The sequence below is a fragment of the Epinephelus fuscoguttatus genome, linkage group LG5 (assembly GCF_011397635.1).
Source record: "Epinephelus fuscoguttatus linkage group LG5, E.fuscoguttatus.final_Chr_v1".
Taxonomy (NCBI): Eukaryota; Metazoa; Chordata; class Actinopteri; order Perciformes; family Serranidae; genus Epinephelus; species Epinephelus fuscoguttatus.
This window is the reverse complement of record NC_064756.1, coordinates 15090032-15111686: the sequence shown is the minus strand read 5'-3', so window position 1 is coordinate 15111686 and position 21655 is coordinate 15090032. Positions and strand designations below refer to the sequence as shown.

General features: G+C 44.5%; 1 protein-coding gene across 12 annotated transcripts in view; it reads right to left on the bottom strand.

Annotated features, from left to right (window-relative positions):
* The window catches only part of mecom (MDS1 and EVI1 complex locus), a 145919-nt gene that overhangs the window by 87566 nt on the left and 36698 nt on the right, over nucleotides 1-21655 (bottom strand). For all 12 annotated transcript variants that reach the window (XM_049576324.1, XM_049576330.1, XM_049576325.1 and 9 more), the window contains exon 2: nucleotides 15033-15376. In XM_049576324.1, coding sequence (XP_049432281.1) covers nucleotides 15033-15376 — 344 coding nt within the window. The remainder of the gene's footprint in view (nucleotides 1-15032; nucleotides 15377-21655) is intronic.

The following is a 21655-nucleotide window of genomic DNA, read 5'->3' as shown; positions in this document are numbered from 1 at the left end:
TCTCTATATACGTACGCTGGTGTATGTGGAGCACGGAGACAGAGATGTACTGTATCTCCTCTGAGCCATCTCCTCTCACTACTCTTTATGGACCCTAATCACACAAGAGGCATTCATCTTAGCATTGTGTGTGTGTTTGTATGCATGTAGAATGTCTATGTCTGTGTCTATGTCTGTGTATGTCTGTATGCGCAGCTCCATGTGTCTGAATGTGTGCGTATATGTCAGAGGCATGCTCCTGCTGCACCTCACCTCCCTCAACCTCCCTGCTGATTGTTCCATTGATGACAGAATGCATCACACCCCCCTGCACCCCAAAAAACTGATGATGCTGTCGCCCCGAAATCCCTTTTGTAGCCTTACCATAGGGAATCACCATAAATAACCATGACATCATCCCATTCTTATCTATGGGACGTCCCATGCTGATCGATAGCATGGCTCCTGCAGTGTAAATAGCTTCTAATGCCCCATCTTCCCCTTCAAATAGGTCTACATTATTTATGATGGCTGTTAGGTTACCAGTCCAGGACACAATTTATTTCATCCCACCCCTGCTCCTATTATACCACTGCTTTTGACTCTTGATGGGGAGACTGGGGCACGGGCTTGGAGATTGGGGGGAAGCATTCATTGAAAAAAAATAAGAAAAAATACACATGCCTGCATTCTCAGAAAGCACCTACAAATACACATCCACCGTAAACTCCTGGAGAGGTCCAATAGGCTCATCACCGGGATGAGGTTGTGAGAGGAGGAGGGAGAAGAATGGAGGAAAAATGAGGAGGAGCGAAAGTGGACCTGAGTGCTGCCTGGTCCCACCCTGTGGTAACGATGGGACATCCGTTACTCAGATGACAGTGAGAGTGGCAGGCCTATTTGCGCGGCCGCCGGCGCGCTGTGACGGATTGGACAGACAGAGCGGTTGGAGGCTGCGTGGAGATGACAGGCTGCATTTCCATTTGGGTGAAAAATCTGGCTAACGTGGCTAACGTGGCTGGGTGGGTGAGGAGGAAAAGGGGACACATGGGCTGGCTGGGGCCCAGACTGTCTGCTGTTCTCTTGTTGGCTGGTCAGTCTAAATTTCCATGTCAGACATACGTGAAAGCACGGCCCATATATTTAGCAAAAAATATTTCCACACCTTTAGTGTTTAAAAGAATTTTCATTTAAGGTGCTTGATGACAGCAGTATTTCAGGCAAATTTATTAGTACGTTTGAAAGTCTATATAAAGATATAGGTGCATAGGTGCAAAATATATATCTACCCCACATGTAGCCACACATATGGGAGTAATATGTTGTCTAAAGGGCATGAGCAAGGATATGTGTATATGAGTTAGTCTTATTTATTTTTGCGGAGCTCTGCCAGCACCATGCTGGATTAAGACAGACATGGCAGAGAGGATTATGGGAATTAAGTATATGAACATAGACAGTTTGTAACTGCTTCTCATAGACACTAGAATAACACACCATTTCATATTCATCATTTAACACAAACACAAAACGATACACTAAGTAAGCAGCCGTCCCGTGAAAACTTTTATGGCTAGAAGGTTAGGGTTTGGGGACTTGTTTCAGCGGGGGTGCAAAGACAGACTTCTTGCTGAGGTGGACAGCTCACAAGTCGGTGAAGAGGGGCAGCGAAGTATTATTCTCCGAGCAAAACCCGGGGGTTTGTGTGTGAGAACGGCCTGAGGAATGTTCATCCTCACGCCTCATTGGTGTTCTCATTGCTGCGCGCAGATCGAGCAGTGGAGATGGGACACCCTAGATTTACGGGACGTGTCAGAAGCTTCACATCCTCAGGCCCCCTGGGGCCAATCTCCTGTCTTGATCTGGCCTGCAAGGAAAACAGCCGTCCCTCACTGCCTGACAGTGAGGTGGAGCCATCCAAACACAGGGAGGACGGAGACTGGTGGAAATGAGGAATGTAAAGGAGGGAGGGAGGGATGAAGTGATGGAGGGAGGCCACCTTTGGCGAGGCCCGCAGCAGCTCTGGCAGTCTGATTCTTCACACATCACTACACAGTGATGAAATCGCCAAGTTGGGCTCCTGCAGAAACTGAAGGCTGATGACTTTATCTTAGCGAAGTAACGTCAATGGAGAGTTTCCATGGCGACGCATATAAACAAACAGTGGCTGATCTGATCAAGAACTGCTGTTCAACAGGTGTTCACATTCAGTAGCTATTAGTTGTAGTTTAGTCATAGCCTTATTAAACTTACTTAATAAGACAGAAGAATGAGTGTGTGTGTAAACTCACTCTCTCTTTCCCCCACAATCTCTCTAAGCATTGCTCATAAACCTCAGAATCCTCAAAGAGAGGAGAAGTTCTGGCTGCCTAAAGCCCACAAAGGCCTTTTTGTCCCCTGCAGGAACTGGTAGCTGTTCAGGAAGTGGAGCCCGGTGCCAGCAGGATGATTTATGGCTCTGTGTCCTGGGTGGTGGTTGGACCTGGTCCCACTGTCACTCAGGGCCAGAGAGAAGCACTGCATGGCCCAATCAGAGGCTGCCCAGAACTCTAAAGACATTACAATGCCTGTCATAAAGTGGCTTGGAGGAAAGGGAAGCGGCCATAAAACAGCTTGGAGAAAGAGAACAATTGGAGGAGAGAATACGGATGACACGAACCCTGCTCTCAGAGACTCTGGCCTGGCCTGTCTTGGCATCCTCTCCTCTCTGCTCTCCGCTCTCCTCCTTTCCTCCTCTCCTCTCCTCTCCTCTCCTCTCGCTGATGACAAAGCATAATTCGGCTGAGAAATTGATTCTGCAATTTTTTCCTCATCTGTGCAGAAGACGCTAACTCATTAGGACTTCACAGGGCTTGCCAGGACTGGAGATAACAATTAGTTTGTTGGAGATGTCAGAAATGGCCACTGAGTTTTGCAGGAAGAAATCCTTTGTGACGGATTGGTGCTGACAGTGCAGGCCGACGAGGAGGGAGCGACAGACTCCCAGAGCGCCCTGTGTAGCGGAGGAACCTTTGGGCTGCATTAACCCTTATCTGTGAGCACCGACGAACAAAGTTCCCTCACAGACTACCTGCTGTAGCCTGGAAAATCCTATTACAGACTGCAGGGGTACACTTGGGAACACTCCACCGGGAAATCTGTCTCCCTCGGCACGTACCAGAGACAGGACATCGAGTTCTCTCGCCACCTCCTCGGCTCATTCTGCCTCTCTTTCATTCACTCTGACTGATTTAGTCTCTCTCTCTCTTGTACTCTTCTCTCGCCTTTATCCGTCTTTGTCTCTCTTCTGCCTCATCTATCACTCTTGTTTTCACCCTGTCCACTTGTCTCGTTTTGCCTATCCTATCTTCTCACAGACTACCCCCTCAGTCGCTATGCATAAGCATGTTTTAAGTCCCTTTTTCATCCCAGTCACTCCTCCACTCTCTCCCAGGAGGAGAAACACTATCTATTCCCCACCATCTTCGCATGAGTGAGCTGCATGTATCTGTGGATTCAAGGGTGACCGCCATTTGTAAAGCTCAATCCCCTGCCCCACACTAAAGTTTAGAAAACTGTAATGCAGAACACATGAGCATACAGTATGCTGGATGTCTAATCCAATATATCCCATAAGCATTCCCTTTTTATTGCTCAATTTACATCTTCAAACAATGAACAATACAGGGTATGAAAAAGATACCCTGCAAAAGCTGCTGTAACGTAGTTAGAATAACATTCCTGGAGTCACTGTGAGTGTAAACAAGAAATGTAACTCTGCAGAACACAAATGAAGTCTGATTTGCAGCATATGTAGCCTAAAGTGCAGCATTACGAGGTCACTTCACAGAGAACACTTGCAGAGGAGCAGGAGTTTTGTAACCGTTATGTACCAATACTAAAAAAAAATTTTCTCCATTAAATTATCAAAAGGAAAAAAATCATTTTAAAGTTGGAAATTATTCTGATCTTTAATAATAGTTCGAGCTGGAACAAGTTTCAAAAGATAGTATCCAGCACTTAGTTCTCATTAAAGGAGTGCATGTTTACTCTGAATATAATTAAACATCCCCTATTGTAATTATGCAATGACGGAAATTGATGGACTGTGTCATTATTACGCAACCTGAAAGCAATTACAAAACAATTATTGACCAGGATGTGATCCTGGGTTATTACCATGGTAATTAACCCCATTAAATACAAGAGCCGTGCTAATTTATAATGTGACCTTCAAACACTGTACAAACTATTAACAAATACACTGTAAGTTAATTGGCACTCGGTACAACAGTTGGCCAAAGAACTGCTTTTGATTGCAGTGTGATGCTAACATTCAGATTAAGATTCAGATTCAGCTTTATTTGTGTCCCCGTAGGGCAATCAGTGTTGCAGCAAGTAAAACATGAGTCGCTGGTCTCAGGTGTGAGGGCACGAGCGCAGTGTTAAATAAACCACAGTGCTCACTGGCCTCTTTCAGAGCATTATATTCTTTAGATATAATATCATTAGGTTACAATGACCAGTATTACAAATGCAAAGTCACTTACTCATCACTGCATTCTTGACGACTGGGTGGGTTGGATGTCACTGTCCGCTGGCAGACAACAGCACTGCTATATTTTCGTCTATAAAGCAATATTGGACAAACTTCCAGCCTACCCCTGCACCCTTCCATGTGTCAGCTCTAGTAGTTACCAGCTATGCTTCTCTGGGTGGTTGCTTTTTAATGTTCCTTGGGTTTTAACAGATCTGGGGGATCTAAAATTAGAAACACTTGTATCCATCAATGAATTTAAGAGCATCATAAAGAATGTGGTGATGAAAACATGTCCTTGTTTTTCTTGAGAGGCCACTATGTTTGAATAGCTGTTGTTTTATTGTGGATTTTTCTACCATGTGTTGTATTTAAGACCTGTTAGTCCCATATGAACCTTAATGTAGTTTGAGATCCTCAGGCAGAGGTCTTCTGCTTGTCCCAGAGTCCAGACTGAAGACCAAGGGGGACAGAGCTTTTGCTATCAGGGCCCCAAGGCTCTGGAACGACCTACCCAAGGATATAAGGCTGTCTGAGTCACTGGCTTCCAAGTCTCTCCTAAAAACATACTCATATTGGAAAGCATATCCTGACTTCATCTGAGCTGTCTGTCTATTTTATTACTGTCTTATTGATGTTATTTCCCATATATTATCTTGATTATTTGTTTTATTCTTCTTTAGTTGCGTTTAGTTTCACTGCACAGCACTTTGTAACTGTGTTTGGAAAGGTGCTATATAAATAAAATTTATTATCATTATTATTAATATTATTAGTTGCATTTTAATGTGTTTGGATCGGCTGCTACCTCGGCTAGGTCTCTCTTGTAAGAGATTTTAAATATCAATGGGACTTCACGGTTAAATAAAGGTTAATAAAATAAATATATTATTAACTAATATAGTAGAATAGAAATATAGAGTAAAAGTACTTTATAGTTGTAGTTTGGTGAAGTACTTTGTTACATTCAACCACGGTAAAGAAGACACATATTCAAGTAGAGGTAAAATCCAGCATGAATCACACAATTCATACATCACAGATCCTCAGTAGTAGCTCAGTGACCTGTATGTTACTTAACACGAGGAACTGCAGCCAAGAAATTAAACTATAAATTGAACTTGTCCTGCTGCTATTCGTAATAATACTGCCAATATTGGGGATACTAAAAGTGGCTAGGTTTATCACGTTTCCATTGAATACTGCTACATCTGTGACATAGTGCTCTACAGACTAAAGTATCCATCAGCTGGTGCAGACGTAACATACTTATTTATCTTATCATTTAATTATACGTGTCAGGAGGCAGGATGCCATCACCTCACATGTAACACCCTCCCTGAGCAACCTGATGTGGCCCTCCCTCCTGCCAATCACTCGCTCCTCTGCAATCTTTGGCTTTTTGCACTTACTCCCAGGCCACATCTAAGGGGAAAAGACAGGGCCAGCTCACAAATATTGACTTTCCAATAACATAAGAGTGCACAGCAGCCTATCATATGGCTCGAATTAAAGCATTATGACATAATAGAGCGAAGTCGGGGTTAAGACCTCATTACTGCCACCCGGGGCCTCTGCTTTCTCTCTCTCTAAACCTGGCAGCTCTCAGTTCTGGTTTTGGACCTGCTCCACTCTAATTGGAGCGGCAATATGGAGTAATTGGAAGAGGGGTACGGTGTTACTGCGCTGAATGTGGCCCGGCCTGCGTTTTTTAGCGCTTAACCCAGTAATAAGCTCTCAAAACCAGACCGCACCGTCCTATTACCCTTTGAACTGCAGCGCGGAGACAGAGAGGAGATTTTAACATGTGAGTGAACACACACACACTGCACACACAGAGCAGCACACTACATAGGGGATACATGGATACATAAGGATATGGAGATTGTGACTGTGTGTAGGTTATAATAGCCGTGAGAGAGTGAGGGAGAGTCTGGCAGAGGCTAAGAGGACAGAGGGCCTTGGCTTGTGCCTGTTTGCGCAGCTCTGACCACAGACACAGAGAAAGTGGTTTCGTAGAGGAGTATTAGCTCTTGATTATTTGCGTTAACCGGTACTTAGATTTACTGCCTGGGTAATGCGATCTGACTGGTAGTTAAGCACTAGCGGCAACACGGGGCAGAAAAGCCAGGACAGAGTTGCTGTTCCCTCTCCGTTTCCCCCGGACTGGACCAATAAAAAGCCTGCAAGCTCTGCCCCTGAGTCGCTGTTTCTGCCTCTCTCTAACCCTCCCCATTGGGAAGACATTTGGAAACAATCAGTAGTGTGTTTTAAGGGAAGGCCCTTCCCCTATCAATCCCCCTAGATAAGGTATCTATGAGCCTAGCTCTGTGGCCCCGCACACGGAATTCATCACCTCTGTTTCCTGTATGCTGTTTAGGGGTCCCCTCATTTTCACTCCTATCTGTGCAGAGTGCAGGGGGCACATTTTGTGTGTGTGTGTGTGTGTGTGTGTGTGTGTGTGTGTGTGTGTGTGTAGACCTAGGGGGTTTGCCGTGTTGGTGTACACATACACATTCCAAACACACAGTGCTGATTTGTGTGCGTGTAAATGAATAACAGCACTTATTTTTTTGTCCAGGGGGGCTCTGCCGACAGATGACGAGGTGCGTTTGATTCGAGTGCTCTCATCCTGGGTGGAGTCAGTAGCTCTTGCACATTCCCCTTACTCCTTTCCTGATGTTACCTTTGTACTTTCACAACATTTACTGCCTATAGAGTTGTATATTAATGAGGCTGTTTCACATTTTTAATCAAAGGTATTGCTTTGAGGCTCTTTGGTACGCAACATAAAAATCTAAAGTCTTGGTAACTTTGCTACATGTCACCCTCTCCGCTCTCATGCCTCCTTTACTTTCCCTCTGTCAATCATCTAATAACACAGAAACGTCCTAGAAATAATGGCCTCAACAGCGACTGCGAAGCTTCCTTCTTCCGACAAGTCATGCAGTGTACATCTTCCAGAGTGCTATAACAGCCAAGTATAGATGATGTAAATGTGTGTTACAAGGCAGTGGCATTTATATCCCGCCAATGAGTCAATGCACCTGCATATAAATTTGATTATATCTGTGGCTGTCTAGACGTTTGTCATTGTGTTATTGAGTTTGCCCTGCATGTGTTTCCGATCAGATCAGCTTCCTTTTTTTGTGTCAGCTCAGAGTGTGTTTTGTGTGTGTTTTGACTCTCACCGTGACCTATCAAGCTAGTCAGATTTTTGTCTGCATCCCGACAGGTCGGATATAATGGTGGGAGAAACAAGCCCCCCCTCTGAGCTTTTCAAACAGGTGAACTCCTCCTTCCTCATCCTTCCTTTCCCGACCTCCTTCCACAATCAAACAAGTCCTTCCATTCACTTCAGATCTAATAAGGCCCGTGACCTTTGCCCTGCTTGGATGAACCCCTGACGAGGGCCTCCTTCACCTGGTATTGTGCTGCTGGCTACACCTTCCAACTGGCATAGCCCCCACTCACGCCCGCCTTTGTCCTTCTGCAATTCACTCTGACTTTGTTCAGTTAGTTAACCTAGCTTCCCCTCCCTGCTGGGAACTCAGACAGAGAAAGAGGAAGGAGGAGGGAGTGAGGAGGAGAAGGTGGGGGAGGAAGGAGGGGGGTCGGCACTAAGGAATGAGGGGGAAATCAGAAATTTGTATAGTTTTTTCCCCAGCATCTTTAACTGTGAGAGAAGAGCAGCCTTTGGACAAAGTGGAGGATTTGACTGACTCTGCAGTCATTAAGGGGAATCCTCTCACACTCTATCTCACATTCACTCTGTATGAATGTGCCTCATCTCCTCTGGATCCTCTCACATGAGATCAGAACATCAGTAACCCCCCCCCCCTCAAACACACACACACACACACACACACACACACACACACACACACACACACACAAACACAAACAGACAAACACAAGCCTCATCCAGCACCAACAAACAACAGATTAACCCAAAGAAAGGGATTACAAATCAACTGAGAGGCAGGGAGACAGACCCCCAGCTTGTTTTGTCTTTGGGATTTTTGAATGGACATCACTCCCGTCCAAGACAATCAAGCTCCAGTTACACTGAATGGGGAGCTCATCTCCCTCACAGACACCAGCAGAGACAAAAGCAGACACAGACACACGAGGCTGAAGGCATTATATGGGGCCGCACACTCTGCACCATGTGAAGGAAGTTAGAGGCCACGGGTGTGTTTTGTTGCTCAGCAGGTGAAGGCACATGATATTTACTCATAAGGATTGGGGCCAATTTAATTCAGTAAATTCTTTAATTGATTAAATAGAAAACTATAAACCGGTAAACTGCAAACTGTGGTTCAACCTTTAAAACACTGCGCTTGATTTATGCTTGACGCATCTGCTGTGGTTGTGAGTGTCTGCAAGGTCAAAGTGATGTCACACCATCAGACACAGTCCTTTGCGCGTCCCGTGCCATAGGTTTTTTATCCTGTCAGTGCCAACCGGACACTTACTAACTACGCGGACGTAGCTGGGCGCAGAACCATGCTGTAGACAGGGGTTTTTGATACAGTTTGGGAGAGTACCGGTTTGCCATGAGGAGAAATAAAATATATAAAAGAGTATAAAAGATACAAAGGTTTCTTGATCACGATCCTGAGTCAGCTCATCACCATGCAACCATCCCAGCAGAGAGCATAACTGAGCCTTTACAGTGACTGTTTGTTGTGACATACAGTATTTTAGAAATTTGAGATGACTAAGCTGATCGTGGTAAAGGTATAATAGAAGATAGGTATATTAGAATCAGTTTTAAGTGTTTCGTACAACACAAGTGCCAGACAAATATGTTGACATTGCATAATTCTGAAAACCAGCAACTGTTTTTCATCAAATGGTACCATTTTCACTTTCTACGATATCTGCCCATCTGACTACTGTATGGATAAGGTTAGGAAAAGTTCATGGCTATGGGAAATAAACAAACTATACTCTAGTTATTACCCAGGTTAAATTATGAGTTGCAAATTCTTCCAATGCGAATGCAATTCTAAGGATGAGACTGTCCCCTAAATATGATCACATAGTTCATTTTAACAAGCAGATATTATGACCCATATTATCCTTATTGTTAGGCAGCGACCTCTAGTGGCCATAGTAATTATTATGAAACAAAGAAGGAAGTCAAGCGACGGAGTATAAAGACTAGCAAAGCCCAAGTACAGTGGAAGTAAGGCGAGGTGTGCTGGTCAAACAAACACAAGACTTTCACCTAGGAGACTGATGATTGTGTCCCATGTGAAACCAAAAGTCGAGATGGCAGTATTTTTACAACGTAGTATATCACGAGACTTTACCTTAGCAAAAAGTGTACTTATTTTAAGTCACACCATGGTGTTTCTTCTAAACCTAACTAATCATTTTTGTTGCCTAACCCTAACCATGTAGTTTTGGTGCAACTGTTTCCACTTCAAACCTTTACCACGTGTTAAAAAAGAGCGACCATTAACAGTCATATACAAGGTATTCTGACGTCCAGTGGTGGGAACTATTTTAGGAAACACTCCAAGGGTTGTATTCAGAGGGTGGGAACATATGGCCTATGTGGTTGTATGGGTTGGAGGACTTGTTGCATGGAATACAGAGTCAGATGATGCACTGCAAGCAACTGACTTGGAAATCAGGGTGAAAGGCAGACTTAGCTTAGCTTGGTATGCCTTATGCTAGTCCTGTGATTGTTGTGACGAATCACAGGTCAGCTTCTAAGCTGGACAATGACAAGGCACCCCTGGATGCCAACCGCTAAAGACATTGGTAGAACATTGGACCTATGAATACAGGTGAAAACCCACTTCATCCTAAGTTCACCCCACACCCTCAGACCTCTTAGTCCAAGTTCATATTCTATACGGAGCCTTGGTTTTAGCTTAAATCCAGCAAACCCCTACTGTTACCCTACACCTAAGGAATACTGGGTGTCCCATCTACTGGTCTTACACGGCTTAGAAGTGTAGCTGTAGTTATAATTAAACAAGGTATAATTAAAGAATATGTGTTTCCTGTGCAGCACAGCTCAACAGTCTCTCAGTCCAGAACATTTTGTCGACATGGTGACACATTTCCCTCCTCACACTATCCGGTCGCACACAGCAGATTTTAATGGTCTTTATTGTCTTCTTTACAATTCATTAAGTGCAAATGAGACCCAAGTGTATGCTGTGAACAGCTCCTTCATAATTACACACAGTGTCTCAGCAGCCAGTCGGTGCTCTTCTCATGAGAGAGAACAGGTCCCACAATGATGTCAGCGCAGCCGTTGTGTTCATGCAGCACAATGCATTGACAACCGCCATTCACATCGCCTTTGCAGACGCAGGACTTTTTCACTTTGAATTTCTAAAAAAACCCGATATGTGTGTGTACGTGTGTGTGAAAATGTGAAGATGTGTGTCCATTGAGAGATGCGTGAGTGACAGAGGGGTTCATCCCTAGCGCCTGCCTTTCTAAGCGCTGCTGTGGGCAGGGCCATCTCCGCTGACAGTGGATGGGATGTGGCAGGGGCTCGGGGATTAAGGGGCTTTTAGGAGGGCCGAGAGTGGCTCTTTCTCCCTGTGACAGAGAGAGGTGACAGGCCGTCAGCGCACAGGGGACAGGCGGACAGCCAGCCAGAGACATCTGCATTCATTCAGGACAGCGGCTTATCCGTGCACAAAAAACACGCCCTCTCGAAACGCCCTCCATCCACGCTCTCACACTCTGTCTTGCGCACACATGCACGCATGCACACACAAGAGCGTATGTGGACACACATGCAACGCATAGACGCACAAAACCCTGATTCCAAGATCGACCTTTCCTGGAGTTCACACTCTCTGTACATTTAAAAGGCAAAATGGTAAAAGCAGTAACTACAGTTGCAAGACGGCCTAAAAACTCTGCTGTTTTGTAACTATGGAAAATCAACTTCAACCTCAAGTCCAACTTTATTTTTGTCCCTGAAGGGCAATTGGTTATACAGCAAGTAAAAACACATAAAGGGCACGAGTGGACACATGAGAATGTACATACATAACAACCACCATGACCACAGGCTCTATGGGCTAAAGCTCCATCTCAAATCTCAAATTGAAAGTTTCTGATCCAACACTTAGCAATACAAACACACAGTGCCAACATATGTATTTTCCTCCATAGATCATTCGCAGGCCAAGACTTTCAGCTGACAACATTTAAATGATGGGTCTCCTCTTGGCCGGGCAGCTGCCTCTCCTCCTTCCATCCTCCCATCCTCTCATGACCGTGAGGTTCAGGAGACAGGCAGAGCCAGGAAGGGCCCTGCCCAGCTACCTAATCCTCTACTCCCATTCACCATCACTGCTAATCTCTTTCACCACCTCCCCACCACCGCCACCGCCACTACCACCAACACTATTGCCTCCACCTTCACCTCCGCCTCTCACTCAAGAGGTGCACAAAGGCCCTAAAGCGCCCCTGTCCCGCCCCACTCACCATCCCGGTCCCTTCTCGCACCCCTAACCTGCTCCGCCCATTGCTCCTACAGCAGGAGGCGCCCAGTTTTCTAAGCCCAGGACCCATAATCCCGTGGGGCTGCGAGTTTGGGTGAGCCCAAAGGCTCATTGAGTCCTGGATAACTCTCTCCCGGACTCTAACTCTCTGTCTCATTGTTGCTGCTGCTGAGAAGAGGACAGACACAAATGGAGTTTGAATTTCAATGTGCCTAACGACTCAGAGAGAGAGACAGCAGAATATGGACTGGTGGGCATCCAGGCGTTAAGAGTATTTTCAGGGGAAGCCATGGAGAAATACATGCAAATACTGTGGGCGAGTGTGGGCCACCTCATCCCCAGATTTTTATTTTCATTATGTAAGTGAAATTATTAAGTACATTCTGGGAAAACAAGTTTAAATTTTTTTCAAATTTTACACAAATTGAAGCCAAGACCACCATGTCCTAAACTTGGATAAGGTAAAATAGATGATATGATAGTTATTATTTGGATTTATTTAAAAGGCTTATTCTTTATTAGGTGTCTCTTTCGTTTTAAATACATATAAAATAAGTTTAGATTTTAATTCCTTGAACAAAGTGTTTGGGTCATGGTGGGAATTTAAACAAACTGTGTTTATACTGACGAAGATAAGATGCGACTTTGATGATTAAATTCATAATAGAACCTTAATAGAAACACAATTCACTCTTATCAAATAATAAACTTACTAAAAGCACTTACTAATAGATATGTCTCAGCTCTCAGGCATGCGAACACACACACAAACACACACACCAGTGAGCACACGACTACTGGCACAGTCAGCACTCCAGTTCTGCATACAACAGTGTAGGTGAGCGTCTCAGGCTGACAGACCCCTCACTGCTGCCTCTCTGCCTCTTATTTACTGAAGCTATCTTTCCCATAAGTCACCATTCCTGTATTCATAAAGCATCGCTGACGCCATAACTCACTCTTCCCCTTTATGAATAAAGCCCCCAAATTTATGGTGATGGCTCTGAGGAACGGTGGCCTCCCTGGTGACAAACTTCCCCCAGTCTGTCACCACTGGCCTGGGCCGCTCAGGGCCCTCCATCAAACGCTCCAGATGGGAGCGCCACTTTAGCGTTCCCCGGTCGGTGACATCACCTCGCCGCGCCGCACGGAATTGATGATGAAAGCAAACATATCTATCTTTACTCACATTTACCAAATCAATTTTATTTTTACAGACCCTCCGCAGGCTTATTGGCATATTGACGGTTTGCGCGCGGGAGGGGCGGGGGGGGGAGTGAGCAATGGGTGTGGGATGGTAAACGGGTGGGCATGGGAGACGAGGGGGGAGGGTCAGGAGGGCTTAATGGCGTTTACCATATTTAATGCAGAGGGATGTCATCACTGAATATCCATTCTGAATAATGTGGCATTTCATCATAAATTCTTTACAACTTATTTACTTAATGGAAAGAGTTATGGCTCGCTGTCAGGGTGGTAATTAAACATTGTGATACAGTGCTGCCTCGCCAGGATCCCATCTTTCCCCTCAATACACCCACCCGCCTGCCCCCAGACACACACACACACACACATGCACACTCACATCCCAGCTCCTCAGCTTTTTAAATACATATTATTATTCAAGCTCCCCATAAATTACCACCGGATTAAAATTCATGAAACCTCTTTTTCCTTTATTTCCTTCCCTGGGAAAAAGAATAACCCAGAGAGCTTGTTCAACTGGCTGTAAATCTCTTTCGAGAGGGACAGAGACTTTTTATTAAGATTCTGTATTATGAAAATGGGCAAAAGTGAAGAGTTTTTCTTCACTTCAATTTAAGAGACATTTATATATTGCATCTCACCCGGCAGTTGATAATGAGGGAGAAGTTGTTTCTTGGAGAAATGTAGTCCAGAGAGGAAAAAAAAAAGAAGAAGAATTTATTTTGGTTTGGTCCGAGCCAAAACCACTGACTCAGAGCTGATGGGCTGGAGTAATGCTCTATGATGCAAACCCAACGAGCACCAGTCCAAATCCAAAACTATTTATATGAGCTGAATGTTGATACTTTACCAACACGTTCTCAGTCAGCTTTAAAGTGCAGCACTGAAACAGTCTCGGGGGTTAAGGAGACTCTAGTGAGAGGAGGAATGCTGTATTGAATCATCCTTTTATTTAAATCTGTGACTTTTCACTTTATGAACTGCATGGTCAGCGCTTCTTAATGAGCTTGGTTCTTTCCTACAAAAGGACAAAGGCCTGAATATGAAGGATTAAATCCTCACATCCAAATTAGAGAGGATCTATTTCGGTAGACTTAATGAGGCTGATACTCTGCCAGCCCCTGCCTCCTACTCTATAAAACCAAACTAGCATGACACTGACGGAGACCGCATCTAACCTTTGACCTTGTCCTGTGACCCTGCCTTCGATTTTTTGTGCCGGCTGACCAATATGTGATTTGCCAATGGCCGCACTGGGTCCCTAACCAGGATGAAAAAGGGATTTATGGCTTTTCATTTTAATTGAGTTAAGAGCACAACCTCGACTCCCTTTCTTTCAATGGCACTGAGCTAACATTACATCACTGGGCAGCAAACGGCAACAACAGCCTTGTGGTCACTGGGCTAAATGTGAGCATGACGACATGGGAGGAAATAAAAAGAGGACTGATGTGAATGCTACAGTGTGTATTGGCTGAGGAAACCCCCCGCTTTCTAGAAAGTGTGCTACTACTGTTGAAGAAAAACCTTGTATGTGCAATTTTCATGTTTACACTTGAACCAAAGCTTTAGCTGCTGTGTTGTAAGTAGAGCAAATTACTCTTACTTATACTTATATCCTAGCCGAGTTGTATTCAGAAACCATTGAAAAATGTAGAGGCCACTTTAAAAGAATGTCTGTTTTCTGAATTCTACATATTGTAACAGTTGCAGTGCACGTAATAAAACATTAATTTCAGTCCATCATCTATGTGTATGATGGAACCAACTCTGCAAAGCACTTATTCTGGATGATGTTACGAACATGCAAACAAACTCTCCTTCATCTATTATGTTCCTACCTCCCAGCCTTGAGTAGGATCTCGTAGACAAGGCATGTGCTCTCCTTCATATGGTCCAAAGCGCTCCCCGACGTTTACCCTCCTGCGGCTCCAGATGCCCAAGCCTCCGCCCGGAACTGCTGACTCTCGCAGTTCAAAGTCCAGGGGAATGGGCAAATCTTCTGGGGGCAAAAAGATCGGGTGATGGAATGACAAGTGGTCCTGGGGTGAAGCCTCATCATCAGAGAGCGCAGGGGACGCCGGGTCCTCTGCCAGGGCCGAAGAGGGAGTGGGATCACCATCAGAGCCACAGACATCGTCCAGTATGTCGGACGGGTAGAGGGCAAACTCATCATCACCATCACCTGTGGAAGACAGAGAGAGAGTCTCTTTGTGAGGGCGATGATCACAAATAGCTTTATGATCGTTGGATTATCAAAGGTTAACGCTAGTGATGGCGATCTTTCAAGTGTTTAATAAGTTCCTGCATCACCAACAAAACACTCTGAAGAAGCCTCATGTCTTCATCTTATTTTAAGTATGGAGGGCAAATGAGTAAAACATACAAAGTGGACATGTGTTTACTTGATAAATTGGGTTGTCATAAGTTTTCACTGAGCACAGCAATAAAGACTAGGAGAGCATGAAGAGAGCATACTCCTTTCCAAGTCTATGTTTTTCTTCTTTCTTCTAATCTCTGGGTATGTTCCTGACCTAGGAAACACCCAACTCATTTAATTTCATATCAAAATATAAAATAAGTCAAAAACAGGCTTTTGGAGTTGAAAAAAAATGCATGTTTGCCATTTGTTTGAGCTGATGCCAAGCTGGGTAAGCAGGGTCTGCTCAGCATTGTACTTCTCTGACTGTTTTATATTTCCTTTTCCTGAGCGCTTTCTCCACCGTACAGTGAAAACAGAGGGAAGCATACTGGGGTTAATTGTGAATAGAGTGAAACAGGACATGAAGTATGACCCTTGAACCCACAGTGGGCTTCTTCAGAGTGGCACACGTGGCTGGTGGAGCTAAATGGTGGAAGAGGGACTGAATCATTGACAGCATTGAAGCACTTATGGTCTCCAAAATAGGTGGAAAGAGAAAAAGCAGAAAAGCAGATACAAACACCAGCAAAGGCAGTCAGACAGTGAACTTGTCCTCAAGTCAAGTTCACGTACAGACAATCAGACAGGTCACCAAACAAGCTAACAGACACATCAAGAGCTAATGAAGAAGTCATGTAGGACGACAGACTGCCAGCCAGGTGTCACACAGAGAGACAGAAAGACACTCAAAGCCGGAAAGGATTCACAGGAAGCTGCCGCTTCCCCAGCGTGCATCAGAGATGGGCAGCACCTAACGCAGGCTGACAGGCCACGGTGAGAGGGGGCTCTGCTAATGAGGCTCCACAACCCATCCCTGGGCTGAGGAACATTCCTGAAGGGCTGCCTGTGTGACACTGTACCGCTGCGCTGTCAGCCGTGGAACCTTTGATCCACACAGATACACACACACACGTCTTGTTCACTAGCCATGAAGTAACTGTGCTTCTGATTGACTGGACGGGTCACTGTGATTGGCCACGGGCGGTCATAAACTAACCTGAGAGATTAACTCAAGACCTGGACAAAGTCACTGAACTTTTCATGTGCTCTCACCTTTACAGCGCTTTACACATTACCTGCAGAACAAGATCGGCCAAGTGCGTAAATATCCTTAAAATATGTGCGACTTCCACTTTGTCAAGGTCAGAGCACACTGTCTGGGGAAAAGGAACACAAAAGTGTCAACCACCGCGTAAGTAGTACATGAGCTGTTTTCCTCTGCCAGTTAAGAATCATAATTCCTGTCAAAATGTGTTTGCTGCGGAGAAAAAAAAAAACGTATGCATGAACAAATTGTGCTGAATCATATGTCTGTTACAGGTATTTGGCTGCGTTTTCTGTTATGCAGTATGTTCGTGTATTTGTCGAACCAGATCTACCACTTAAGTATTTCTCATAGTCATTCCCCACAGCAATACCTGATCACAGTGTATGAGCAACTATTGTGTTTGACACACACACTGTGTGGGCCCAGCGTGTTTGAGGGGAAAGTCTTTTAAAGGCTCTGTTGAGCCGGGCCGGGCATGAAACCCAATGTGTCTATGAGAGTCAACGTAATGATTTTCAGCACGGAGTAACGCTGTTATAGTCCTCGATGTGAAGCTTGCCATATGGTAGAGGGACAAGAGCTTTTAAAGGTAACTGTATCCCTCCATTGCTGTTTCTCCTCTGACATTTCCCCCCCCTCATGCTGGTCTCCAAGTTTATATTTGATTTAGACCAGAAATTCCTCCGGTCCAGTGGACTCAACGAGAGCATTTCAGCCCATAAACATATATGTTTCTGTAAGGTAAACGTTAGCCGAAAGCAAATATGCTATGTTCGGAGTTTTAAAAATTGTGGTTTCGTGTGCAGATGATTGATAAGTCAAAGACCGAAGCTGTGCATAGACGTGTGGGGCTGCAGGGACACCGAGCACAGATGATCAGACTGGTATGTGCGTGTGCATTTCTGTGTGTCTCAGCGGCAACTTAAAGCAAATAGTCCTGTTTGTTTGTTCAGTAATGGACATTACTTCATCACTGCGAGCTGACGCCCTTCATCAAAGAGGGAGCACTAAAAGAATTCTGGGTAGAGCGCGGGGGGAACTCCAGCTGGGAGCAGCACCGCGACTTCAACTGCATTATCAGCAGAGATGGCACATCGTGATTTAACAAGAAAGCAAGTGTCAAATAAGAAAAGCAAAACTTTGATGTATCTGAAAGACAACACAAAAGATTTAGTGTTAAATAATGAGGAAAACAACATTATCTCCCCATCAAAATCACTCAGGAACAACAGAAAATACATCACAGCACTTTGCACACACATGCCTGTATCCCGTGTATTTAAATGCTCGCGCTTGACGCCAAATTCATTAATTTTTATTAAGAGGGAAAACATTTGTTCCTGGGCCTGCTATCTGCATGGGTGGAATGATTTTCACCTCTGCCACGAGGTGTTGAGCGGACTCATACATCACACGATTACCCCGAGCAGCGAGCAGGGCCGCCATCATCAGGGAGTGAATTAAAGATGATAGAAAGAGCTATTAATCACTGTGACAAAGCCCCTAATGGAGGTGTGACCCAGCCACTGCCGACGGGACGCTGAGGGGACGCACCCACGGGACAAATGGATACATATGTTTACAGAGAGAAATAACCTACCTGTGGACATAGTTAACCCCCCCCCCCTCCCCCCCCTTTTTTTTCTGCACCGCTGTCTTTTTTGCTCTACTTCATCGATGTCTATTTAACAATTGTGTCTTTTGCTACATTTAAACATTTCACTCTGTCGTCTCTTGTGTTTGAATCAGGTAAATTCTTCTAATACATTGCTTTTTCTTATTTATTCATGGTTTTGTTATTTACAGAAAGCTAAAAAAACCCTTTTGGTTTGCTAAAATTTTATGTCCCACTTCCTCCTCTGCATCTCTGCCTAAAGTATGCAACGCCAGACAGGCTGTAAGGTGCAAAGCGGGAACATTATTCATCTATTTAGCCACAGACCCAATTCACAGATCACTTCATCTGGCCAGATAAAGCGCTCTAACAGTTGACTGATGGGGTCTTAGATCATGAAATATGGAAATGAACTCCTCACCTTACAAGGACCGGCCCTCGTGCTTATCTGTAGACATCATTTGTTGCCCGTGATAACACACAAATGGGACGGGAGGGCTTACCCTTGTACTGCAGGTCAAACATAATCACACATGATCCCCTCCATTAGTCATCACATCCAAATTCTGAAAGTGAACCCTTCATCATTCCTCTGCTCTGTTTCCATCTCTACATAGAAAAATCATGGATGGTCTAACAGAAGTCTAAGTTTTCATCACTGTTACTCCTCTGCTGCTAAACCAACTCAGAAATTAGTTGGGGGGGGGGGGGGGTTGACGTGATTGCTGTTATTGCATATTGATTCATTTGCCTGAAAAATGAGGATCCCCTGAGGGAGGTGTCCACATCTGGGAGAGACAATTCATTGTGACCAAATTCAAAAAGAAAATAAAAATAATTATCTCCATTTGGTTAATTTTTACGCTCTCACAGTTACTGCCAAATAGAAAATGGCTGCTGTTGATTTGCTAAGCGCAGTTAATTACAGTGCATCAGTTTGTGCCTAGATTCCCTCAGCAGGGTGTATAGGAGAGCGTTTGGAGCCCCGTGCCCTCGGGAGAGGCAATAAGCTTCCTAATTAACTCTGTCTTTGTGCTTAATGGAGGCCTTAGCGCTGCTTTTGGGGAGTCTTTTGGTCGGCGGGTCCATTGGGGTGAATGTGGTATTGAGTGATACAAACCACAAACGCTCATAGCCTTAGGTAGCTGTGTGTGTAGAATCCTGGCCCATTGTCCATAATTTATCTCTCAGTATTTGTTTCTTCAACTGAGAACAATTGTAAAAGTAATTTTTTAAAATAAAAACAGGATAAAAAACATTTGTGTGTTGTTTATTGAACCCTGGAAAATCGTATACCTCCTCCCTTGATGTGATTGTTAAGTCCCGAGAAAGTGTGTCAAATACCCTTAAAATTAGGGACAAAAAACAGGTAATGCTGCAGGTACTGAATGTAAAATCTAAAATGCCATACATCCAGTTATATTCACATTCACACGCTCAGAAACAGGCATTCATTTTATACAGTACAAACTGTTTAAGCACACACACAGACAGCCGCACACACACCCAAGAGTAACAAGAGCAGAGCTCTTTACACAGTCTTAATTAATGAGAGCATTGTCTATGTTTCTTCACCCCTGTGTTAGTCAACTGCTCCCCGTTCCAAATGGAAAACACTCCATTAAGGGCCCTGGGCCGAGTTACCAATTAACACCGCACAACAAACTGAAACTTAGAGCTGGTCCCTCTGTGCACACACACACACAGACACCTAATTAATTAGCATTAGTTGTGATTAATAATGAGGGTCCTTTAATGGTAAATCTGCAGCTCCGATGGCAGGCTGACACAACAAAGGCGTCTGTGTGCGCGGCAGGATTTATCTGGGGAGCTGCTCGGGGATTTTAACATGTTTCTCACAGGCCTGACAAATGGCCTATTAATTATCTAATGTTGTCTGACAACAGCCGCTTGATAAAGATGTATGTTTGGACAGGGTGAGGAGGGGAAGATACAGCGGAGGAAAAGAGAGAGATGCGTGCATGAGTGTGTGTGGAGGGAGGTGGTTTGCATAAAGGAAGAAAACATAAAGTATGTGAGAGTGAGGGGAGACTTGCAGAAATTCTGTAGGCTACCGAGTGACACACACAAACAAGCAAACACAGTGAAACTCTTCCTTTGTATCAAGACAAATGGCTGTGCATCTACTTCTGTGGTTGTTTGGGACAATCTATATGAAGGATTAACAAAGCACATTTATTTTTAATGAAATGCAAATGAATGAAGTCCTGATGAACACCGAGATGGATGTGCAACACACACACGCACACACTTTACGTCCTAAAACCACAATCAATATCATCAACGAGGAAGCCTCCACATCAGCCCGACCACCTCATATCATTAACTCTCTAACAACATGGAGCATATGGGCATCTCGCTCCCTCTCTGTCCCTCTCCCCCGATTCAATCTCAGTCCTGACTCCAATTTGCGGAGTTTATCTTCCGCCTGGATGTTGACAGGTGCCAGTTGCCAAACGATTTTTATGATTGTTTTAGCCACGCATTTGGCCTAATGAGATAGGATCCCAGTCGGACGCTAACTCAAGCCTGTCAAATGTAAAGCAAACAGAATAACAACCTGGCGCTCACATTGTTTCCACAAGCCATACATCAGCCGGGGTGTAGAGGGAGGGCCCTCCAAATCACACGCTGACCCTGGGATAGAGACGATGAGGGGAAAGAGTGGGAGAGAAGGAAAGAGGAGGGGGTGGAAGGGGAGAGTGGGTGTGAAATCTAGGATATTAGGGCACTGTAATGCCAGAAGAAACTAAAATTAAGGGAAAGTAGTCATCCTGTGAGTCTCCCTGAGCACGCATGTTTGTGCCTCTCCATATTCTACAATTAAATCTGCACTTTTAACAGATAATATCTTCATATCCTTCAGTCAGTAATGAATGCGTGTGTATCGTCTGCAAATACACACACTTTTGAAAGTATTGATTTGTCTGTTTTCTTCTTTGAAGTGACGTGTAGAGAGAACGTGTCGACAGAGGTCATTAATCCCATCATCTCTTCTGTCTTCGCCTCCGATTCAATCCCAACTCAGCACCCCCCAACATGTCACACATCCTAAGCTTTTGATTTGTTTGTTCTGGTCACCTGTGCCACTCCTTTCATCTGTCTTCCTGCTCCTCCAGACTAATCCCTCTATCTTTTTAGACAGCGACAACAGCGATATCTTCCCCCCATAGAACAAAGGAAACCACAACTCTCCACCACTGAAAGGTGACACAAGAATATCGAACGTAAACAGGTCAATGATCATAAAAAGACAGTATGTGGAAAGCCACATTTGTTACCTAATCCAAAAGTAAAACCAAATGTTCATCCCAAAGTTATATTCCTAACAATACATGTCAATGCAAACATGCTTAGA